The sequence below is a fragment of the Oryzias latipes genome, chromosome 24 (genome assembly GCF_053564925.1).
Source record: "Oryzias latipes strain Hd-rR chromosome 24, Olatipes_Hd-rR_3.1".
NCBI lineage: Eukaryota > Metazoa > Chordata > Actinopteri > Beloniformes > Adrianichthyidae > Oryzias > Oryzias latipes.
In genome coordinates this window covers 2,737,926-2,757,919 of record NC_136260.1, presented here as the reverse complement: position 1 = coordinate 2,757,919, position 19,994 = coordinate 2,737,926, and the positions used below count along the sequence as shown (strand labels likewise).

The 19,994-nt window shown below is 42.6% G+C and overlaps 1 protein-coding gene across 3 annotated transcripts in view; it reads right to left on the bottom strand.

The window, feature by feature from the left end:
• LOC101171628 (serine/threonine-protein kinase D3) overlaps window positions 1-14,830 on the bottom strand; it is a 49,482-nt gene extending 34,652 nt beyond the window's left edge. For 2 of the 3 annotated variants that reach the window (XM_011492090.4, XM_078943108.1), the window contains exons 1-2: window positions 14,563-14,790; window positions 13,067-13,606 (exon numbers count right to left, since the gene is read on the bottom strand). In XM_011492090.4, the coding sequence (XP_011490392.1) occupies window positions 13,067-13,363 (297 nt within the window). In that variant the 5' untranslated portion in view covers window positions 13,364-13,606; window positions 14,563-14,790. Of the gene's footprint in view, window positions 1-13,066; window positions 13,607-14,562 lie in introns of all 3 variants that reach the window. The other variant, XM_011492091.4, reaches the window with a different exon arrangement.
• Window positions 14,831-19,994: the final 5,164 nt, after the last annotated feature.

Genomic DNA, 19,994 nt, shown 5'->3' with positions numbered 1-19,994 from the left:
TGCAATGAGCCAAACAAAAAAAATCCAGAGTGGGTCCTGAGGCAAGACCCTTCACGCTGCTGCCTATCAGCGTCTCCCTGCATTGTGTCAGGAAGGGCAGCCGGCATAAAAACTCCCCCCAACCACCAGTGCAAATCATTGCTTCTTCCCCCTCCGGGAATCGAACCCTGGATTCCTGCATGGTAGCCTCTCACCTTACCGACCGAGCTACTCAACCGCCATATTGTGAAATTAGTAAAAACAAATTTCCTTTTTTTTCTTTTCTATTAGTTCTTAGAGCAAGAACTCATTTTATTAAGGTAAGTATCGCCTTATTTGGTTTAGGGACACTATTCATTCATCTTCTGAAACGTTTGTTCCCTTTTGGGGTCACTGGGTTGCTGGAGCCTATCCCGGCTACTTGTAGGCAAAGGCAGGGGACATCCTGGACAGGTCACCAGTCTGTCTCAGGGCCACAATTACAAACCCATGCACTCTCACATTCACACCTATGAACAATTCAGGAGTAACCAATGAACCTATGAAGCATGTTTTTGGACGGTAGGAGGAAGCCGGAGACCCCAGAGAAAACCCCTGCTGCACGGGGAGAACATGCAAACTCCAATACAACCCACTACATTTTTAACATGGGTCTTGTTTAAGGAAAAGACTGAAAGAAACATTCTACTCATCCCCATCCCATGTGCGGAGATGAGGGGACAAAGAACCAGTATTTGAATTTGGTGCAATCAGAATGAGAGGTTTTCAAAATGCCAGGTCTGGTGTCTTTCATCAAACACTCTGAATACCAGGTACAAATACAATACAAATACAGGTTGTTTAGATCCAAAATCTACTGGAGTTGTTCCCCCAGATAAAATCTGAGGGATGGAGTGGGGTGGTTCTAATGCCAGGAACACTGAGTGTGCTGTTAGTTGGTTACTATTCTCTTAGACAGCTCTGGCCAATCAAGCACTTTGGTCCTGTCTGTCCTCAAACAAAGCTCTCACAGGGGCCTGGTGCTTAAGGGCAGGGTACTGGGGTCTGCCCCTGGGGCCAGTGCCTACTTGGTTCCTTTCTATGCGTGTGTGTGTGTTGGGGGGGGTTGGGCCTGTGAGGTGGGACTCGGAAATGGGCCCTCACACTGGACATCGGCCACAGTGGGGAGGGCAGTCTGATTGGCACTCTTGTGGTCTTGTTGGTCCTGTGTCTCCTGCTCCTTGGCACTGTGGGCTCCTGTGGTAGTCCCCCTGGAATTTAATTCAATTTTATTTATTATTATTATTATTTACCAAGGCTGTGTCCCACCAAGGTGGGGTAGCCTAGACAAGGCACACAATTTTAGCTCCCTCTGTCTCTTCCCCAAACCCTCCTCCTTCAGTGCGTGAGTGCGTGTGTGCGTGGGTGTGCGTGTGTGCGTATGTGCGTGCGACTGGTCTGAGATCTGGTCTAAGCCACACCACACTGCACCAGGGTCAGCTGCACACTCCAGTGTGGGCACCTCCACTGCAGGGCCTCAGCCAAGGCTGGTTTCCCCTTGCCGCTTCATCCCAAGACCAGACCTCTACCACACCCATCCATTCATCCATACACAAACTCTCTCCACCCATCCCTGTCCTGAGCAGCCTCTCTCCCCTGCACCACAGTCATCCCTCTTGCATTCAGCGCTCTTTTTACACCCTCTGTCCATCCCATTCGCGGTCTTCCTCTCATTCTCACTCCACTCACATCAGATTCATATACCTTTTTCACCAATCGCTCCCTTTCCATTCTTTCAACATGTCCAAACCATCCCAGTGCCTTTTGCTCTGCTCTTTCAGCCAACTCTCGCGTCACACCAGTTCTCTCTCGGATAACTTCATTTCTCATACGATCCATACGCGTCACACCACACATACTCCTCAAACATCTCATCTCAACTACATTCAGCTTCCTCTTTTCCGCCACTTTCAGACTCCATGTTTCAGCCCCATATAACGCTGCAGGCACCACCACACCCTCATACAATCTCCTTTTTGCATCCTTTCCCAGTGATCTACATTCAAACACTCTCTTCATTCCCCCCATATCTTTCGTACTTCATTCATTCTAAACTCTACCTCTCCCCCCATTCCACCATCCACACAGACACACGACCCCAAATACTGAAAACACTCTACCTCTTCCAACAACCCCCCATTTAATGCCACATTCAATCTGCGTTCACCCTTTAACCTCGTACACCTCATCACCTTACTCTTTTCCACATTCACTCTCAACTTCCTTCTGTCGCACACCCTTCCAAACTCCTCAACCAGACGTCCCAAGTTCTCTTCTGAGTCAGCCACTAGTGCAGTATCATCTGCAAACAGTAGCTGATTCACACTCCATTCGCTGCCGTCAGTATTTATCATGCTCACACCCGTACCCGACACCCTTTCATTCACCTCTTTTACCACACCATCCATATACACGTTAAACAACCACGGAGACATCACGCATCCCTGACGCAGACCAACCCTCACAGGAAACCACTCACTCATGCTATTTCCCACTCTCACACACGCTCTACTGTGTCTATAGAAACTCTTCACACCTTCCAACAATCTACCATCAATACCATACATACTCAACACCACCCACAACGCCTCTCTATCAATCCTATCATACGCCTTCTCTAAATCCATGAATGCCCAAAACACCTCCCTCCCCTTAGCCAAAAACTTTTCACACACCTGTCTCACAACAAACACCTGATCCACACACCCTCTACCTCTCCTGAAACCACACTGCTCTTCACCAATCATACACTCAGTTCCCTCCACTACCCTATTAATCAGCACTCTCCCATATACTTTGCCTACAACACTCAGCAGACTAATACCCCTAAAACTACCACATTCATACTTATCACCCTTACCCTTGTACAGGGGAACCACACACGCACTCATCCAATCAAGCGGCACCTGCCCATTTGCAAAACACACATTCAACAATCTCACTAACCACTCAATCACGATCGCTCCACCACACTTCAGGCATTCCCCAGCACACCCATCCACACCTGCAGCCTTTCCTACTTTCAACTTTCCCACAGCTTGCTCAACTTCCTCTCCTGTAATCAACGTTTCATTCAACTCTCCCAATACATTCAGTCTACTTTCCCTTCCATCCATCCCAATCACAGCATCCCGATCTTCCTCCACATTCAGCAGCCTCTCGAAATACTCTGCCCATCTTTTCCTTACTGCATTCCCCTCATTCAATATCCTTCCATCCTCTGTTTTCACTTTCTCCTCCCTCCCCGACACTCCCTTTCGCACCCTCTTCACCTCCTTCCAAAACATTTTCTTGTTCTCTCGAAAATTATCAGTCAACTGTCTGCCCCACCTTTCGTCCGCAGCCGCTCTTGCCTCACGCACAGCTCTCTTAGCATCCCTTTTCTTCTCCTTATAACACTCATATGACTCCCTGTCCTTTCTCTGCAGCCATACTTCGTACGCACATCTCTTCTCAGCTACAGCCAACCTTACATCCTCGCACCACCATTCACTTCCCTTTCTTAGACCACCCCCAACACGTCTCACACCACACACTTCCTCTGCACTTCCAACCACTGCACTTTTGAACTGTTGCCATTCTTCCTCCACTCCAACAACCATTTGCTCCTTCACCATATTCCACTTGCCACCTAATTCCTTCTGATACTCACACATTTTCTCTCTGTTCTTCAAAACACTCACTCTCAGAACTTTTCTTGCCTCCCCACTCTTTCTCGATCTCACCCATGGCATACCCACACGCAACTTTCCTTCCACCAAATAGTGATCAGACATACCTCCACACTCTCCCCTCCTCACATTTACATCTAGCAATCTACTACATGCAACCTTTGAAACCACCACATAATCCATCAGTGCTTTGTCAATCACTCTTCCACCACTCTGCCTCACCCACGTATACTTATGGATCTCTTTCTTTCTGAACCATGTATTCCCAATCACCATCTCTCTTTCAGTGCACATTCCTATCAGTCTCTCACCATTATCATTCTTTCCAGGAACACCATGCCCGCCAACAACACCCTCAATTTTCTCATCACCCACTCTAGCATTCAGATCTCCCATCAGCACTACATTCACATTTGCTCCAAATCCTTGCAAGCACTCATCCAAGTCGTTCCAGAAGGTCACTCTCTCCTCTTCATTCCTCTCACTGCCAGGACCATATGCACTCACGAACACCCACAGCTCCTTCCGAAATTTCGCTTTCACCCATATCAGTCTTGGTGAAACCTCCTTCCATTCAACCACACATCGTCTCACCTCACAGCTCACCAGCAAAGCCACACCTTTTCTTGCTCTCCCGCTCTCTACACCAGACATTCTCCCACTCACACTTCCAAACACACACTCACCCTTCCCTTTCATCTTTGTCTCACTCAGTGCTAACACGCTCATTCCCCTCCTTTCAAACATCCTTCCAATCAGATCTCTTTTGCTTCCGTCTGTACTACACCCCCGCACATTCAGCGACCCAATCTTAAGGGTTTGGGGAGGTAATCTCCCCTTCCCAACTCTACCCTGTCCGTATAAATTTTATTTATATAGCCCAATATTTAGAACAATAGTCGTCTCAATGGGCTTCTAACCAGTTATTGTGTTATAAACATGAAAACATAAAGAACATAAAGTCATAGAATTCAATATGTAATGGCTAAACTAAACTGGGCATTCCTGCCCTTAGACCCTCCTAGTCTGGGTGGCTCATTGCCTGGTGGGTGGACCCCCTGGATCTCCTTCTCCATGCAAGTCTTCTGGGGGTCCTGGCTGCTACGGCCTCCTCGCCTTATGTCGTGGTCTTAGTGTGGGGGTGACCAGGCACACCTTTTTTGTCTTACACTAAAATGTCCATAACGTCTTTGTCCATAGCAGAACCCAGACACTCACCTGAACACAGGTGCCTAGGGGTGCCTGCTCACTTTTGCACAGATAGGATATTTGTATGTGTGCAAGAATGATCCATAGTGAACACGTGTTTGCTTATATGCATATTTGTATGAGATCTGCATCTGTATAATCCCTTTGAGGGTCTATGTCTGTGTGAAAGTTTTTGCAGCCAACGTGTATATTTGTAGTATCTGAGTGAAATAGTGTCACTGTGGACAAGCCCAGCCAATTTGGTGAATATCTACATGTAAAAATCTATCCATCCATCCATCCATCTTCAGAACCTGTCAAATTTTTCTTTCAGGGTCAAGGGGCTGCTGGAAACAACCCAGATACTGTTGGACAAAGTCGTGAAAGAAAAATGATAAACCGGGAACGACTTGTTGCCGGTTTTTTAACTCCCCGCATCTCATATGTTTATTTAATTATCCTTCAACAACTTCACCCCCATTTTCTTTCTTGCACCCATGACACCTACCTCTTCTACCCCAATCTACCTCTCTACTCTGTTTGGTACAAAAATACATAAACACCAATTCTAATAAAAAAATAGTTTTATTGCATAAAATATAAAGAACTAAAAAGAATTGCAACTGTTTAGAGCCTTTAATGTGCAGTGTCTCCCTACCGCTTCTTCAAACGAGCTGCAGCTGTGAAACAGGAAGCAAAGAGCGCTGACACAGCAACAACAACCAGGAAGTGACATTCTCTGAGAAGAAGCTTTTCCTCTACTCAGGATGTGAGAACTACAGGAGATGACACAGAACACAACAAATCAGCTAAAAACAGTCACTAATATAGTTAACTAATTAGCCAGCTAATCAATCGAGCCCTGAAGGACTACAACGGGAACAGTGGGAGAACGACAGGAACTGTCACACAATAGTGTGTTCCGTAATGACAGGGGGAGCAGCACAACCAGAAGACCTGTAGATGTTGTTAGAGAAGTTTGTAGAAGACATGATGCTTACAAAAGAAGCCAGAGTGATAATGTTTAACAAAAAGATCAGTACAACCAATGTTACAGACAACATGTGTACAAACAAACAAAACAGCATCTTATAAATAGTATCCACCACCCCAGTCTACTCCCATTGGTACTGTCCCCAACTGCCACACACTACAGAAGAGACGTCCTCCAAACCTGTTGCCCTAAGCTCTTTGACTACATCGGTGACTTGAACCTGAGTGATGGACAGCCCAACTTCAGCCTTCGCTTCTTCTTCTTCAAAAAAAAAAAAAAAAAAAGGTGTGACAACATGGTTGAGGAGATCCTTTATCAACCTGATAATAACCCAAATCCACTCAAGATAACTGTAACATAAACTTCCAGAACCGAGTTTTTGCCTCCACAAAAGCCTGAGGCCAGCTCACTTGGACTGGCATACCTTCAGCTACCTCAAGAATCCAACAAGCCAGCCAGCCTCAGTAGGACCCATACTTCTTGAAGGCCTCCATTACATCCAATGTCCTTCACCAGCTCTGAGGATTGCCTTGGCAACAGCCACCATTGACATTATGGCCACAGCTCCAATTAGTTCTTCCAAAGGTGAAGAACACAGTCCATTTTGACTCACTGTCCCAGGTACCAGTCTGAATATTACGCTCACTTCACTGGCTGCCTGTGTCTTTTAGAATTTCTTTTAAGATTCTACTTTTGGTTTTTAAATGTCTGAATGGTCTGGCACCTCAGTATCTTTCTGAGCTTTTGCATGTTTATCGTCCATGTCGAGTCCTAAGGTCTGAAGATCAAATGCTTTTAGTGGTTCCCAGGACTCAGCTTGTGACTCGGGGAGACAGAGCCTTTTCAGGTGCAGGTCCTAAACTCTGGAATGCTCTCCCCTATTCTGTGAGGTCTGCCAGAACTGTCAGTAATTTTAAGACTCTTTTAAAAACACATCTTTTTACTCAGGCTTTTAACTCCAGTGAGCATATCTAGTGGGACTTGTTCATTTTATTAATTTAATTATTTTATTGTTTTTATTGTTTTATTGCTTTTATTGTTCAATTGATTTTATTGTTTTATTGCGATTGTTTCTTTATTGCATCATATTGTTTGTGATTTTATTGGATTTTATGTTAAGCACTTTGGTTGCCTTGGCTTTTATAAGTGCTATACAAATAATAAATTGATTGATGGATTGAAGTCCTCTCACGTGTGAAAGTTAAGCTAACAGTGCATCTGCATCTAATAAGTCACCTTCTCCACATGCAGATCCAATCACTACCAGGTAGTGATTGGTTGACAGCTCCAGCCTCTCTTTACCCGAGTGTCCAAGACACAAAGCAGAAGGTCACCTAAAACGACTACAAAGTCCGTCATAGACCCCTGCCTAACAAACCCTTGTGCTCAAACATGAAAAACGAAAAAAAAATGAAAACAATGAAAAAACAATGAAAACAAAAAATGAAAACATTTACTGAACAAACCATGAAAGCACAAAAGTACAACAACAGAACAGATCACCAGCCAGCCCATCCAGGTCCCTCTGCTCTGGATGACAACAGAGTCCCCTAGTGGGAGGGAGACTTTACAGTACCCTTTCAACAGACCCCAAGAAAGCCAGATACTTTGAACTGCTGTTCACCTTATTGACCAAGACAGCTCAAAGACACAGGGACACAATCATTACATCCATCACCGTGAACCTGTTTGCAAGAGACTTTACCTCAGAGGATTGCTCAGAATCTCAAACTAGTCCACCTTGACAAGGTGGTGGTTGAACATACAACCAGGGGCACCAAAAACAGGGGGTAAAGGTGGCTGATTCTAGGGGCCCAGACTGAGGGGGGGCCCTAACAATGATAAAAAAAAAGAAAAAACATTTTTTGTTTTGGAAACATCAATGTCCTCTCCACACCCCATATTTATTTTACAATGGTTCAGTCCGACTGGATTGAACTTCTCCTTGAAGTGCCGGCATGCGGTTTGTGACAGACAAGGCCACAGTGTGTACGATAATAATATTTATCTGCACTTTTCCAGATGCTCAAAGTTCTTCCAATGTGTCCATTATTCATTCTTAGTTGGTGATGGTAGCTATGGTTGTAGCCACAGCTGCCCTGGGGCAGACTGACAGAGGCGTGGCTGCCAGTTCACGCCAACGGCCCGTCTGACCATCACCGGGACATTCATACACATTCACACACCAGTGGAGCCGCACTGGAGGCAGGGAAGGTGGAGTGTCTAGCCCAAGAACACAACAACACTGGGGTGAGCGGGGATCGACCCGCCAACCGATCATTGGTCGAGCCTCTCAACCACCTACTGTAGAGAAGACATGCCTCAATCTGGATGCCAAAAAAGTGAATCTGTCATAAGAATAATTCATTAAAAAAAATGAAGTAAATCAATTTTAACCATTTTAATAGTGTGAAAAAAATAACCCCTTTAGAATTGTGCAACGAGAAGAGTAGAAAAAATCTGGTGGGTGAAGCACAGCAGGATGCCTGGAAAACGTAGCTTCACTTACTCATTTGCTATTCATTTATACGTTAGGTTTTAATTGAGTAAACCATAATTTTGTATTTTGATGTTTTTTTTGTGTTTGTTTTAGCTGAGGTTTTTATTTTTATTTTATTTCCACTGATCATATTTTTTTCAGGAAAACGTTTCTTGTTTAAAATTAGTTTTGCCGTAAATATTTGAAACAAAATAAATTCTATTGTATTCAGAATGATCAGTTCTTCCCATAATGAACATGTCAGTTGTTATGCTATTTATATTAATGATAGTGAAAAATAACATCATAATGCAAAATCGTACATGAAACAGCATCAAAACAGTTTGCCGCTGTGTTATTTTCATGGGACCCAAAATCCCTGCAGACAACCAGTTTGTATGCAAAGTACCATAAAACAGCATGGAAAAAACTACAACCAGGACATTTTGATACAATATTCAAAGCAACAGAAAAGCTAACAATCATAAACCAACATGTCTACAAACATGAATCAAATCAGCAAATAATTAAAAAGCATGTTTAACAGCAATCATAAACAGTAAGTCTACAAAAAAACCATCCAAACTAAACGTCCACATCGTTAAATCAACAATCATACAAACTATTTTAACCAATTTCTTGATTTATTAAATGATAACATATGTAAAACAACTATTTATTAAAAGGTAAATTTCAAAAATAAAAAACTCAAAAATTCACTTTAAATTTTGCCAAAAACAAAATTAACACTAAGCAAAAGAAAATGACATTTAATTCAATCAGAACACACAGTTCACGGAAGTTAAACTATGTTGTCAAAAATAAATTAATATTTTACTTCATTTCAACCAACCACAACATTTGTTGTCATCTGACTGGCTCAGTCTCCAGTCATCTGCCCCCAATAATCAGGCTTTGGATCTCAAATACTCTTTTCACATTTGGACAGGAAAGCAGACAAGTGAGGTGAGCAAACCAGAGCAGAGATGCTTCCCACCTTCTGTTCCGCTGAGCCGACGTTGAATAGAACTAAAATAAGCACTCACCATAAAGACGCAGCAAAAAAAAGACATAACCTAAAGAAATAAAAAATAACCAGAACCTATGACAACTTTGACTCAAAAATATAAGTTCCTTAATCACTTTTAAAAATCAAAAAACAAAGTAATAGTTAAACTGTAAAATGTGCAATTTCATGTTTTTTGTTTGGTTTTTTTTTTTTTTGGGTGGGGGGCAATGAAAGAAAAGGTCAGAGTGGTTTCCTTTGTGGCCGCCCATTTCATCGTTTCATCTGTCACAGGGGAGTTTCAGGCAGATCAAACCACCATTGATAATAGATCCACTGAAATATTTCTCATAAACCAAATAACTCAAAGAATTCATTCCTTTCTTTCAAAAGACATGAATCAGCTTTTGATGGTACCTCTGCTTTAAACAATTAAGCGGAGACGGAACACACACACACACACGTGCACACAGGAGATTTCTGAACGGGTTGGGGGGTCCCGTAGGGGGGTCCCCCGCAGTGAATTGGGTAGAAAAATAAGAACAAAACGACAAAGACCGCACAGAGCTTGTAAAACTTAGTTGTGGCAGTTCATACACAATGTTCATGATATGCTCACTTCATACATACATATCACAAACATTGAGACACACTGCATGTCCACTGCACAGTCCTCATGTGTAACAAATCCAACAAATAAAAACCTGTGGCTATAAACAAATGATTAAAAATCTCCTGTCAGTTTGCAAGGTTAGGGTTAAAGTTTCAGGGAGTTCAAATATGAGCTCATCATTTAAGGAGGTGTTTTAGGTCAGATGAAGGTTTCACTCTCCAACCCCCCCTGCTCAGGTTTGGCCGTCTGATGACCGTCTTTCCTACTGACCAAAGGGGATTCAGAGACTGGGGGTATGGCCATACATTTTGTCAAGACCAGTGCTCTCCAAACTTTTCTTAGGCCACAGACCGCTATAATGTCAGACAATATTCACGATCCTGCCTAAACAAGATTGGCTTCTGGAGTCCAGAAAATCTATTTGTTTCCATTAAAATGTTTCTTCATGAAATCTAGTTTGAAACTGTCTGTAGATGACAAACAGAGGAAGACGGTAGCGGACAAGTTTTAGACTAAAATCATTTTAAAGTTCAACACAAAAAGCCAACATAAACTGAGGACCTTCTTTAAAATATGGTTCAGGTACAGGAGGACCACCATGGATCAGTCGACCGTCATTTAAGAATCCCATGGGCACAAATAAGCCCCTCATGAGAAGCGCTGTCCAACAGGGTGCAGAGGTTGACCCGCCCCAACAATAGACTCCACCACAACAAACTTTATTTACCCCCTGGGCAGGAAGCAACAAGGAAAACAGAGCCGTAGGGCAAAAGTGACAGCATGAGCATCCACAAACCAGTTCAGACACGGTTACAAAGTGAACAAATGCTACATTATGGATTATTTAATGGGGGATGTTTTATAAAATAAAATAATATTCTAAATAAAAGGTCCAAACTACCATTGTTTAATTTAGCTTAGTATACAGCAATGCAATTTTATATCAACTATTCCTTAAATTCTCACATCTCTCTGATCTAAGTGCTAAAACTAAAACTCTAAAACTTATACCAGACAGATTTTAAGAACAAGATCAACCAGGAAGCATTGAGGAAGACAAAGCTACGCACAAATACTCGTCAAATGACCGTAAACTCTTAAATGTGTCTTAAGCCTTAGTGACATGAGACTGAGATTCTTCTTTGTGACAGACCTCTGGATGGTACACAAGGGTAACCCTGAAGGTATAGCTTCCTCTCCCCCCTGATAAAGTTCCCCAACTCTGAGAATGACGTTTGTCCAGCAGGAGATCCCTCCTTAGCAAGAAGCTTAGGGCATTCTAACCAGGTCCTCGATTGGTTGACTGAGTGAGAGTGACGTCACCCATAAAAAATGGATAACATCTGGCTCCAACCAAATGAAGTCACTTCGGTCACCATTTTTTTCACGGTACGGCTGTCACCATTATGGAGCCAGACGAAGTCACATTTCTATGGCAACCACTCTCACCAATCAGTAGATGAGCCTGTTGGGCGACCACAGCCCTACCACTCATTGGGGCTCCGGAGATTCTGTCAGACGTTTTGAAAATTGGATGTGGGGGCAAGCAGGCTCCACCCACTTTTATTAAGGCATCCGATTGGCCGGTTTATAACCCGAATAACTTGAACTATTGAAAAAAAAAGAGGATTACCAAGAACATGTTAAAAAACGGTAGAGCAAGAATCCAATATCTGACCAACAGAATGACTGAGTAACAGCGGTTTTTGTTCTATAGCAGGGGGGTCAAACTCATTTTCACTGAGGGCCACATCAGCATAGTGTCTGTCCTCAAAGGGCCAGATATAACTTATACATTTGACTAAATGTAAAGAAAAATAAATGTAACTACTCCTTAATGTTAAATAACTCATTATTTATTTATTCTAACTTTTTAAAGTGACAATTCCAGTTGCATAGAAACATATGTTTTCTTGTTACTTTAGCATAAATCCTTTTACATTGGGTTATATGAACAGTGTTTAAGTCCTAATGTATAGTTGCCCAATCCCATATTTCAAGTCCTAGATATTAATAAATACACACCAATTTTTTATTTACTTTAGGAAATTAAAAACTCCTATGCTCTCGAGGGCCACATAAAATGACATGAAGGGCCACATTTGGCCCCTGGGCCTTGAGTTTGACACATGTGTTCTATAGGATTTTGGCATCTTGGAGCCAGCAGGCAATTCATGTTTGGAACGTGAGGAGGGAGGGGCCCCTCAGTCCAGTTCTAATATGCAGTAAATGGTTTGGATGCACCCAGTTAAGGTTTAGTGAAATGTGCTGAGTCATGCTGCGTCTTTTTCCAAAACTTTGACATCAGTTACACAACAACCCACATCACGCATCAATTAAACGTCTCAGCATGAAGCCACAACGTAGAACAAACTACAGTATTCACTAAAGACAGACTAGCAAAACATGAAATCCACCTTTACCTCTGCATGACTTCTTTGTTCTTCCATTACTGGTGGATGATGAAACCAAGAAAAACAGCTCCTACCGCCCTCTACAGCGTGAAGGGAAACGGCCGCACTCAGGCCCACATCGTCACAAACAAAGTGAGGCTGGACAAGAAGCCAGAGAACAATGAGGATGTAGCCCAGAGGGAAGTGCCTGCTGCAGGAGCAGAGGTCACAGAGGGGGGGGCTGAGGACCTGTACGTCAGGACTGTTCCATGATCAGCCTAGCTTTTAGACCAAAAAAATTCAAAAATAAATGAATAAATAAACTTAGAAATATGACCTGCTGGATGGTCAAAAGTCCTCAAAAAACCCAGTTTGTAAAACTTTGATACCAACACTGATGTCTGGTCATCCATCAACAGAGTGAAAGAATGAAGCAAACGCCAAAACAGAGATGGAACAGTGTCATGAACAAAAACTGCTAGAAAATAAATGCTGGAAATGAAGACTTCTTTCATCTGGGAGAATGTTTTGCAGCAGTTTAAAGAAACATATGAATCAAGTCAGATACAAGCTGGAACTTTGCAGAGGTCTGCATACTGGAAATCAAACAGTGAGACAACTCGCCCTGGTTAGTCTGCAAACATTCACAGTGACAGAAATGTCATGACATGGTGCTAACAGGAAAAAGGAGGCTTCTCACTCACCTTCTGATCCACGACGGAGCAGACCAGCTCACGGACAGCAGACAGAGACAGGTCTCCAGACTCCAGGGTGACCGTCTCTCTGGTGAGGCCGATTTGAAGCAGGAAGGAGATGCCGTGCAAAGACCCCCGGGAGTTTGTGGGGCTAGGCGCCGTCTGACTGCCGTTAGACAGCCGGCTGCTGATGGTGGCGGGCGGACTAGGGGACGGCGACGTCAGAGATGGGGCTGGGTGCTGGGACAAGGATGGGAAGGACCTTGGTGAGGCCAGGGAAGGAGGGGGGCTGCTGTCAGCCGACATCCTCTGCTGTGAGTAAAGGCGCAAAGAAACAAAGCCACAGCCTCTCAGCCAAGAGCCCTGCGTCCCGTCATTCCTGTGAATCCCCGTTGGCTGCAGCTGAAACCATCTTCCTGTGAGTGGAAGGGCAGGTCCGGCTCAGAGGTTCAGGTCAAGCCGGGTCTGGATCGGACTGAGAGCAGCTGCAGGGAACCAGCATGAAACGCCGCAGATCTGCACTTCCTCTTTACCGGTTTCACTCAGCATCTGTTCACAATAAAGACAGCGTGTCAACCAAATCTGCACGGTGAACACGCGCACAGCAAAAACCTCTTCCAACAACAAAATCCCACTCTGCCAGGCTTCAGGACAATGGAGATGATGCTGTGATGGAGGATTGACAGAAGCTGATCCTTCCATCAATAATTATTCCCTGCTTTATTGCCTCAAAGTGGTTTGAGTACAAAAGGTCACTTTAACGGGAAATCGGGGAAGAGATGCACCACAGAGGGAGCTCCTGTTATTTAGAACTTTCAAATGTCAAAACTCAGCTTGAAGCCATGAAATTGACAGATAAACTCGGATGTTTCATCAGAGTCACAAGCAGCAGCAGCGGCGGCGGCGGCGGCGGCCCCCTCATCCTCTGATTCTGCTGCAGGCCCATCCTGCAGCTGCAATGCAAACGCCTCTGCAAGCTGCAGCTCTTAGTGACAGTTACACAGAAGCCAGCCGCAGCTGCAGCTGATGGGAGGGAGCTGCACGCCAGGGGAGCCTCCTGTGCTCGCCTTCTGCAGGAAAGTCAGAGCAACAAAAGTGTCCTGCAGTCAGAGGAACAGCACAGTTACTGCACACACCTCCTCTGCTTTGGGTCGGTTTTTATTCCGCCCACTTCTCCCAATAACACTCAGAAACTCAAAGGTGCTTCAGATTAAAAAGCAATCTGTTAAAGCTGTGCAGCATTAATCATTAAAGACCTTCTCAGTTATGAAAGAGCAGAGCACTGAAGCTGCAGCTATCTGCGCACGTGCACGCTGCTCTGTCTGTGGACACCAACTTCACCATAACCTCCATGGCCAGCTCAGCTGATTGCTGTGGGAAATAAAGCTTGATGATCATCTCTGATCAATGAAAATCCAAAAACATGCGGCCTGAGTTCTCAGTTTAACTCCAGCACGTCTGCGTCCAGAACACTGGAAAACATCAGAGTCCTGACACAAACTCACACAAACAGAGCTGCAGGGTCCAACTCGGAACAACTACCTCCCAAAGGTGGGCTCTCCACTCCCATCCGGTCAGAACAAAGCCAGCGGGGACGGGTCGGACACCCACTTCACAGCAAAGGTCCGGACTGTTTGGGCCGGCGGAACCGCAGCTGAAGCGGCGGAGCGAGCCTGGGACTGAATTCGGACTGTTTTCACGCTGAAAGTTGTCGGACGAGCCGCTCCGAGTCCGAGCAGCTCCGTGGATCTGACGGGAGCAGAGCTGCTCTATGACGGCGGGAGCGACAGGAGCGCTCACTCCGAGCGAAACTCCGAGGCTGGATTTGGTTCAAGTTTTCCTAACAGGTGTTGCTGTGTGACATAAAGTTCCCAACAGTTGTTAGGAAAACTGTTCACGTTTTCTGGTTTCGCTAATCATTAATTGTTAGAAAGTTCACAGTCAACTGGCTCAATTGAGTGTACTTATTTATTCCAGCACAGTTTTAAGTTAAATGAAAGTCTTTGTTGGAAATTACAACTTTACAAAGAAGATTTTTATACAAGTTACAAATCCCATGTCAAACACTCTTGGGGCTAATCAAAGACGTTATTTACATTTCATTTACACACCATCTCTACTTAATCCAGAAAATGCAAAAGACCAACAGTGACTCTCATAGAAATGACTTTTATTTATTGGAACGGTCTGACATGTGGTGTGCCTCAAGGCTCCATCCTGGGTCCCACATTTTTTGTAACTTTCCCACAGCTGAGCAAACAGATCAGGGGGGTATTCCAGAAAGCAGGTTATTCTAGCTCCCACGATAAGTTTGAGGCTAAGAAAGTTGATAACCTCAGCTTTCGGTTCCAGAAATGGAGGTATGTTTCAGGGTAAGTCAAGTTACCATGGCAACTCATGCTCTGAACATAACCTGGTCTGGAGCAGGTTTAGTTGAAGCTTAGTTTGTTTACAGAGAGGTGAAGCAGCATGGCGTGTCCATTTAAAGATGATTTAGTGGATGAAGAAGCTCAGATAATACTTTTTCCACCGTGAGAGGGTGATAAGACCACATATGGATGTTGGAAAAATAAACTTTTTCACTTTGATCTAACTTAATTATTTGCTTCAGTTAAGATAAATCTTTTTTTTTTTTGTTAAAAATTACACGTAGTTTTCAGACAGTTATTTTCCTTTCGTTCAAATTAATTCAATTAAGTAGGTGTAACTTTGATGCTGCTGTTAGATCGGCACCGCAAGGGATTCTGGGATATCATTCCCTTTGCCTGTCTGGACGGATTTGGGTTTAAGTGTGGGTTTTTTACAAAATGTGTTTAGTTGTATAGCTGTTTTACTGTGTTTCACCGTGTTTAGCCGAGCTATTTTGTCCTACCATGCTTACGTCTCTGCACCATGAGTGAGAGTAAAGGAGAGAATGATGAGTTTATATAGCACCCCTACCGCTTCTTACTGTTATGACAGTGACGGAAAATTCTTTAGTGAGTTTATGCACTCCGTGCATTTTTTTCCGTTCTTTTTATTGTTGTAAAAATGAGCATATCTGCCGGCTCAAACTTAGACATATGAAAGTTCAAGAAATATAAGTAATTAAGATGGAAAAAAGATTAATGGAGTAATGTGACATTTAGTTAGATAAATACGTAAATTTGAGTTGTATAAACAATTATTGAGTTTGAATAAATTTAACTAAATTATTTAAATTATTTTTCAGCCGTGTTACTTTTTTGATGGACTTATAATTTTTAACCGCCGTCATTAAAATCTCAGACTCCGTCTCACTTCCGTCTCAAGTGTCGCGCTTTCTTTTTTTTCTCCACGCGTTTCCATGGTGACTCCAGAAATCGGCGATCTATTGAGAATGTCTTTATGTTCCGTGCGTTAACCCAGGGTTACCAAGTCGAGCGTAATTACGCCAACTCATATCCGGTCTTTTGGAACCGACATACCCAGAGTAAGCAAGTTCAGGGGGATTTCAGCCAGAGTTCAGGCTCAAAGTCAGGCTAGTTTAAACATGCTTCCTGGAATACCCCCCTGAGCTGAAGGCCTCTTAGTTGGACAGATGTTACTGTTACAATAGGGGGCCGTAAATCGTCCGACACAGAAAGTGTATATTTGTATGACCCCTTTTGTATTTGAGGCGAGATGTTATTGATGTTGATTGTGTTTGCATGCATTTCTAGTTGGACACATATAAAACATACTTAAGATGAGAGAAGGACAGATTGGAATGATAGAGATGGGGCATAAGGGTCTAAAAGAAAGGGGGGAAAGGGGAGAAAAGGCAGTTGGAGGATGTTTAAGAAGAAGAAAGGGAGTAGAATCACAAAGCAACAAGTTGCTGGAGGTTTCTCATTATAACTGTCACATGTAGATGTCAGTCAAAAGGAGCCGGTCTACAGACACTCAGTTACAGTTTTATGAGAAAGTTTGGGCGCCCCTGATCATTTTTTCTTTATAAATCAGTGGTTGTTCAGATCATCAATTTCAGTTAAATATATCGTATGAACACAGTGATATTTGAGAAGTGAAATGAAGTCTATAGGATTTAAAGAAACTGTGCAATAATTACTTAAACAAAAACAGGCAGGTGCGTAAATTTGACTTCCTTTAGCAATAATTATTGGAACACAAAATTTGTTTTATAAGCTCATTGACCCTTGACCTTTACACATGTGAAGCCAATCATGAGAAGAGGTATTTAAGATGGTCAAGAGCAAGTTTTTCTCCTCTTTGCATCTTCTCTGAAGAATGTCAACATGGGAACCTCCAAACAGCTGTCAGATGAGCTGAAAACAAAGGTTGTTCATCATCATAGTTTAGGTGAAGGATCCAAAAAGCTTGCTAAGAGATTTCAGCTGTCATTTTCCACTGTGAGGAATATAGTGAGAGCATGGAAGACCACAGGCACAGTTCAAGCAAACTTTAACTGAAATTGATGATCCGAACAACCAATGATTCATGAAGAAAAATCTTGAAAAGTATCAGGGGTGCCCAAACTTTCTCACCACTGTCCTAAAACATACCTTCACACACATACATGTCAACACATACACGATACCAATAACGGCTCACACGCACATTGTTGTGCACACAAAAATAAAGCCAGTGATGCGCATTCAGGGGACGCACCGCATACAACAAATATTTGATCATGTATTCATTTGTATGAACTAGTTTAATAAAATGTTCTTTGTTATGTTATATTATTGTATTGTCTTGTCACTTCCTGTTCAATTGGGAGTCACTTTGAAATATTTGCTAGTACATCCTCTATTAATTCTTCTATTAGTACTGACTATTTTGTCTAACTTTTTATTTTTGTACTACACTTGGATTGTATTCAATTCTGATTTATTATTTTTATTCTAAAGTAGAATTCTTTTTAAAGAAATTCAGCCTCAGCTTTTTGATATTTGAATTGAAAATCTGCTACAGAAATAGGGAATTGAAGCTTGGCTTTAGCTGCCTCGTTATATGTGAATGAGTTGCTCATCGCCTTAAAATATACGATCTTTGTTGATTATTTATTTCTTTGATTGTTGCTTTAAATTTCACTTTGCCGCCATCTACGGGAAATAATGTAACATTACATTAAAAAAAACTATTTCCGAGCATGACAAAACTCACATTCTAAAATAATGAAATGAAAGGAAATTAATGTCAAGATAAACTTGAGTCAAATAATAAGAGATTTGGACAAATAGATAAAATACTGAACAGAACACATAAATTCTGCGAGATAATGGATAAGACGACAGAAGCAGGTTCTCAACATGCTTTGTTGTCTTCTGTGTAACTGGTCTTAAAATGGTGAAATCACAGAATTCTTTTTGTAAAATAAAAAATAAATAAATAACGAATTTAAATCCAAAGGTTTTCAGAGCAGCTGGTGTCACTCTGTTAAATCAATGTGCAATTAAAGACACCTTTAAAATAAAAATCACTTTGTTTCATTAGCAAAGATAACTCTTTGAGTGACCGGACTTTGTCCTAACGCCCTTTTTCTGGATGAAAACAAAGTTTTGCTCAGGGAAACTCCTCTGAAGCAGCTCATGACATCTCTGTGTGTTTCAGGTTGGTTCATTATTTCTTTCCTGTGAAGCTCCATCAGATCAGTGACTTGGTGCACCAATGAAGTATGTGTGAGATCCAACTCAACGGCTAGAGTACAGCCAGTGAACGTACAAACCTTTAATAATAAACACTGAACAATACCATCATTAAATCCCATGAACAAAAAAGACTAGAGAGTGACTTTGATCATATTTCATGTGTGACTTCCAAGTTATTTTTCAGTTGATTCAAAATTCAAGGGAGATGTACACAAATGTCTGTGAGCAGAAGTAAAACTACATTTTTGATTTGTAGTACTCTTCAGGCATTTTGTAGGTCTGTGTGAGCGTCTGTGTGTAAGAGAGTTGCTGTGAGTGCATGTTGATGTGCGTGTGTGTGTTTGGCATCACTAATCAGCTTCTTTAGTTTCTGAATTTTACATTGAAAGTCCCTGAAGGTGTGACATTACTGGTTCTGTTTCTATCTGCTGCTGTAAGACTGAACACTGCCTGATGGTTGCAGTGCATCACGTTTATTTTTAAACTATTGTGTTCTTTGCCCTTTTATTGTACACTGTAATGGTGGCACATGGACAGTATCCCCTGAGGGACAAATAAAGGTTCATCAAGTCAAATCTTACTTCTCAAATTTGATGCTAAAACTGATGGGCAACCAGAACACAAACTTTAACAAGATCTGTCTTTCCTTTCCTGGTCAATAGACATGCTGCTAAGTTTTGCACCACGTTTGTGTCTGTCCTTCTATTGAGATCAGAAAGGAGAGCATCACAATCATCTCTTCTGGCTCTGGAGTAGAAGAGTTGACCTGGGTTTTGTTTGGAAGTAAATGTCTTGTTTGTGTGAGCTTCAAAGCTGAACGGAAATCCAAAAGGACTCCAAGATTCCTGACTGTCACAAACATATTTATTCTGGCTGAGCAGTTTAAATCTAACCTGCTCCACCCAGCTTCAGGACCATCAATCCATCATCATGTTTTGTCCTGACAGAACAGGAACTTCTGCAATCCAAATCTTTATTTTTTCTATATAATTAAAACATGTCATCAGGAGACAAAGCAAAAATGTTTGTTGTCTTCAAAACTACCAAAATGAATGCCAAGTCTCCCAGAGAGATCATCAAGTAGCAGCATGTGAGTCTATGAGCATGTGAAGAAATGAGGGACCAAGGACAGAACCCTGAGGCACTTCACATGAAAAGCCGGTCCTCAACAGCAGAACCTCAGATGGAGGCTGTGGTAGTGGTGGCAGTCTTAGAGTCTTTGAACCGACTGCTGAACTGTGTGGAAGGTCCAATCAAACCAGGTCTGAGGTTTTGTCATGACAGTGTTGGTGCTGACAGTTTTCTCTGAGGCTTTATCAAGGCTT